The sequence below is a fragment of the Sphaeroforma arctica genome (genome assembly GCF_001186125.1).
Source record: "Sphaeroforma arctica JP610 unplaced genomic scaffold supercont1.119, whole genome shotgun sequence".
Classification (NCBI taxonomy): Eukaryota; class Ichthyosporea; order Ichthyophonida; genus Sphaeroforma; species Sphaeroforma arctica.
The window spans coordinates 129210-134741 of record NW_014040439.1 but is presented as its reverse complement, the minus strand read 5'-3'; the positions used below and the strand labels follow the sequence as shown (position 1 = coordinate 134741).

General features: G+C 42.4%; 2 protein-coding genes across 2 annotated transcripts; both read right to left on the bottom strand.

The window, feature by feature from the left end:
• Positions 1-599: 599 nt before the first annotated feature.
• Positions 600-1352, bottom strand: SARC_02621 (hypothetical protein; the record flags this gene model as incomplete). The annotated part of the gene is made up of 1 exon (XM_014303629.1): positions 600-1352. One exon carries the CDS (start codon positions 1350-1352, stop codon positions 600-602), a length of 753 nt encoding a protein of 250 aa, XP_014159104.1.
• Positions 1353-1634: 282 nt separating this feature from the next.
• On the bottom strand, positions 1635-3144 carry SARC_02620 (hypothetical protein; the record flags this gene model as incomplete). Its single annotated transcript, XM_014303628.1, has 2 exons — positions 1635-1913; positions 2335-3144. 2 exons carry the CDS (start codon positions 3142-3144, stop codon positions 1635-1637), a joined length of 1089 nt encoding a protein of 362 aa, XP_014159103.1.
• Between the last annotated feature and the right edge of the window lie 2388 nt (positions 3145-5532).

The following is a 5532-nucleotide window of genomic DNA, read 5'->3' as shown; positions in this document are numbered from 1 at the left end:
ATATATATATATATATATATATGTATATATATATATATATAAATGTGTGTGTGTGTGTATGTATATATATATATATATATGCGCCAAGAAAGTCCGTGTATATCAAGAATAGCAACGTAAGTGCAACGTAAGAGTATATAGTAATAGCAATGACAGTATAGAAATACTGCAATGTAAGTATATAAATATAGCAGTGGAAGTTAGTATATAACAATAGCAATTTGAGTATATATTAATAGGAATGTAGTTATATAATAATAGCATGTAGGTATATAATAATAGCAATGAAGGTATGTAATAATAGCAATGAAGGTATATAATAATAGCAATGTATGTAAGTATATTTTAATAGCAAAGTGTATTATATTGAAGCATTTTTAGCTGTTGGCCACAAAAACTACCGTACTTTTCTTCTTGGATATCCGAGTTGTAATCAGATGCACTGGCCCAATAGTGCAATCCCTGATGTTTTAGATTATCCACTGACCCTATTATTTCTACTAAAAAAATGGTTTTAGAAACATGCGTATCGAAATGGTATCCCAATATAGTGATACATTTCGCTCTTTGAGTAGGAATCATCTCAACGTTTCTGTTACTTATATTATTAGTGAGCCGATTGGTTTGTACTGGAGGTATTTCGTTATTCCAATCCTCACGCGTTGACTTGGGAATTGCCTATCCCCTTCGCTTGATATAAATGCATTTACTCCACCAATATGCCCAGACTCACCGCACATCTCACATACTCTACCCTTTTTACCAGGAGATCTTGTCTGCACCTTCATCGATTCATCGATTTGCGACGATTGAGTCAGCTCATCGTACGCATGTCGGCCTTGTGATTGGAATTGTGAAGCTTGATTAGGTGATGGATCGGCTTGATTAGGTGATGGATCGGCTTGATTAGGTGATGGATCGGCTTTGGGACCATTCTCTTTTAGCTCATGGAACACACCGCTGTCAATATTGGTGCCCAATGACTTAGATTGTGATTTTTTTTTGTCCTGTGCCTTGCTACCGCTTTGGCCCTCCTCTCCCTTACTACCGCTCTGGCCCCCCTCTGCCTTGCTACCGCTCTGGCCTCCCTCCGCCTTGCTACCGGTTAGCATATCATCGACCAAAGCAGTATGAGCCTTGTCATCGCCAAACAAATCACCCCACAAAGTAGAAATACCATCTAGAGTTGATAAGCCCTCGCCCCTGGAACTTGATGCGCCCTCGCCACTGGAATTTGATGCGCACTCACCACTGGAATTTGATGCGCACTCATCACTAAGACTTAATTTGCGATCACCATCTCTTGTGTCAGTTCGGGGGTTTTTTAGATTGATTTCGAGGTTCAGCTCCATGGTAGCGTTTAGTTGCTTGACCTCCTGGCTGTCTCGATCTTGGTCCAGGGTCGGTGAACAGATTACATGGAGATACAGGTTCGTTTTTGTTCTTTTTGGAATAAAACACTAACCCACGTCCCACTGCTGCCAACTTGTCATCACCATGTTCGGCATCATTAAGACGCTTAAATATTAAACTCATAACCTCCATCAAGGCGAGTAGAAAATCATTTTGGCCATTGGTGTCTGCTTGTTTGTATACTCCACCCATCAGCTTTTGATACGTCCCATACTTCTCGCTCAAATGAGACTTGAATCGTGAAACTTCTTTCTCCGTTGCTTATCTGCACCGGCATCGTCATGCGCATCATCATTGTCACTGTCATCCGATTCATCACTTTTGTGTCCATCCGAATCTTCACCGTCACCGTCATCCAAATCTTCGCTGTCTCTGTCTTTATCATCGCCTATTCCCATGGTGTCATAGTCGAAGTTTTCCACATCGTTTTCGTCAATGATAGGAAACTTCGTGTCTTTCGAATCCTTGATCTCGAGCTTCCACACGTGGTCGAAGTACGCCTGATGGAATAAAGGTTTGCCTATGTGTTAACACACTGACACAATATGTCTGCACGGAATCTGGTATTGATTCCAATCTGCACATGTGCATATGAACCTGTGGTGTAGATTAGTGGGGCGCATAAGCGGTGTAGATTAGTGGGGCGTATAAGCGGTGTAGATTAGTGGGGCGCACAAGCGGTGTAGATTAGTGGGTCGCATAAACTGTGTAAATTAGTGGGGCGCACAAGCGGTGGAGATTAGTAGGGCGCATAAGCGATGTAGATTAGTGGGGCGCATAAGTAGTGAACGATTACCTTTCTCCTGTCCCTAAAACGGTTAGGTATCGGTCCTCTCTTCCGTCGTACGCGCACTTGTAGGACGTCACATTTTCTCCGAGGTCCTGGGATGAGTCGATACGATACGATCTGGCCTAATCAACCTCGACTGAAACCCGCTCGGTACATATTTCACTGCCCCACTTTCTGCAGTCTGCTATGTGAACGGGCTCGTGGAATCTAGGCGGGCCGTCATCATCGTACTTCCCTATGTTGCATATCATATTATACCTGATTCTTGCTATTCTACTGGCTGAATGCATCTGATTGGCAATTTTGCATATGCCAGTGAAAAGTCTAGGCATTGTAAGTATCAAAGACTTGAACCAAGCTTCCAGTTGAGAATTTGACGATTCACTCATCTGTGACCCTTTAAGCCCCATTGTGAGCTTTCCAGCTATACCCCATTCAAACATGTGTTCAGATGATTGCTTCATCTTATTCAAGAATCGAACCCCAGTGGCAGCATTCTTCTGAGACAGTATATCAATGGCAATATCAAGGTAATGGTCACATAGTTGTTGTGTTGTGGCGTGCATATCTTTGTCCAAGGCCTTTTTCACCCGCCCACTGTAGTACCTACCAAGATTCTTACTGATAGTCTGCCATGTATTGTAGCTATCAGCAAAATAAAACTGTCCTTCTCTAACATCGGATTGATTCAAAAATCCATCGGCAAAATTTATCTTAGTTTTCAATGGCGCCCTCTCGCCCATTGATTTATGTAGAGAATCTAATGCAAATCTATATACTTCTTTCGTCTCCATATAGAATAGCATAGCACCGAAGTACTTGATTTTGCCGTCGTTGCCTGGCCCTACCAATATAGAGATTTGCCACCACCACTCCTTATTCCCCTTCTGGCGAGCATTCATGCTGACAATACGACCAAAATTTCTATAATTCTTTCTCATGGTGTTCGTCATCCAAAGAACACATTTGAGAACATTGGTCGCTTTGTCGCGCAGAGTTCGAACATACAGGTGCGGGTTCATAGATTGTGCCAATTTGAAGAAGTTGAGAAAGTCGCTCCCGAGATGAGGATTAGAGGTATGCATTAGAATTATGCATTAGAGGTATGCATTAGAGTTATGCGTTAGAGGTATGCATTAGAGTTATGCATTAGAGGTATACATTAAAGGTACGCATAGGTATGCACTAGAGTTATGCATTAAAGGTGAGAATTAGAGGTATGCATTAGAGGTGAGGATTAGAGGTATGCATTAGAGTTATGTATTAGAGTTATGCATTAGAAAGAGACACCACATCGAGGTTTATACGTACAAACCCTAAAATGCTTACGAGTTCATTGCTTCTTCACATTCTGTTATCTTCACAAACTCCTCGATGCACTCCTCTGATATTTCCTCACCAGGTGCAAATGTGCTTGACCTCTTATTATAAGACGGCAAGGTCTTAACATCGTCAAAAAGTTGTTTGCTCATTTTGTATCTTAAGGCGTATTTGATAGCGTTCTGAATATAAGTGCATGCATAAATAAGCACATATTTAGCGTGTGGCAGGTTATGTAACATAAGTATACGATAACCCTAAACCCTAAAACGATGTATGGTGTGTCATAAAACAGTAACCGATAATTTTTTTTTGATATAACTTACGACTCGGATGTTATGTATAGTTTGGGCTGTAGCGAATACTTCATCTGGAAACACCTAAAGTATATACTTCCGGAACTCGTTCGTCGGGCATTTCCGCATGGCCATGGTAACTAGGATGTTCTTCATCTGCATATATATAATTTGTTAATGAAATTTGTTTTTAAATTCACCTCTTTTGCACTCTTCCTCTCTAAACACCATTATATTCCACATAAAATATACCTTTTCTGACATCATTAGTTGCTTACCTCGAGTCCAAATCTGTCCCATTTGACAGTTTCCCACTTACTACAAACGAAACAGTTGCTTGTTCATTGCAGGGGTTGCATCCTTCAGTGTGTATAAAATGACTTACGCCTGGCGCTATCCAACCGTCATACTTCTCACCACTTATAAATGGAGTTGGGTCAAAACCTGGTGGTGCGTCCGTGTGCACGAAGTTAAGCTGAAAGCATAAAATATTATTAAGTGTGTTATACTTGGAGGGGGGCAAGAGTGCGGCGCTTAACTTAGAGGTAGGCGAGAGAGGGACGCTTAATTTGAGGGGGGCGAGAGAGGGGCCCTTAACTTAGAGGTGGGCGAGAGAGGGGCGCTTAATTGGAAGGAGGCGAGAGAGGGGCACATAAATAGCCTTACCTTGAATTTGCAGTCACATTTTATGGAATGCCTCATGCGATGTTTTGGTACTTTGTGAGTTACCTGCTTAGCTAAATATCTTCTAACCTTATTGCGGTTTCTCAATTTTGTGGCAGAACCGCTTCTGTTGTGAGCTAACACCCCTTTACCTCGCTTCAAGTCTACATTGCTACATAGCACCACATTGCAAATGTCAGCAATCTTATCGCACAACCTCCTCGCTTCAGCCTAGGTTTTGAATTTTTTATCTGGATGTAGTTGTTCCTCCCAGATACATCCTCTTGAAATATTCTTATCTGTTTTGTCATAATCGTGTTCGCGTTGTATGGCACAGTCCCAGAAATCCTTTTTGGGTATCAATTTTGGTAGATAGGGCTCGTCAGCGTCAGCGTCAGGTATGTTATCCTTTCTATTTTCCGTGTCGGGCTTGTCAGCGTCAGGGATGTTTTCCTTTTCATTTTCTCTGTCGTCGCCATCTTCATCATCGCCAATGTTATCACTGCCAGTCTAAGTCAAGTTTGCTGTCGGTGCTTCTATCCCAGTCGACGTTCTTGTCTTCACTGCCTGTATGCAGTATTCCGGCTGTGTCACCATGGTCATGCAGCTTTTCGTCAGGGGTATTTTTAGCTGATGATAATCTATTAGGAGGTTTCAACGCTTCCGGATTAGGTAACTTTCTCGAGAAGGCTTTTTTTTTCTTTTTTTTCTTGCTCTCCTTTAAAGCTTGCTCCGGTGTTGTCTTTTGCCGCTCTTCTGCTTCCGGTCCGGTGATGTCCACGATGGTGGATTTTGATGACTCAGGGTCATGTTCCCCGTCCGCTCTATAGTTTATAGATCAAAATGGATCAATATGTGGTGTGCGAGAGAGATGTGCGAGAGAGATGTGCGAGAGGTGTACGAGAGATATGTGCAAGAGAGGCGTGCGAGAGATATGTGCGAGAGAGGTGTGCGGAGATATGTGCAAGAGAGATGTGCGAGAGAGGTGTGCGAGAGAGGTGTGCAAGAGAGGTGTGCGAGAGGTGTACGAGAGATATGTGCAAGAGAGGC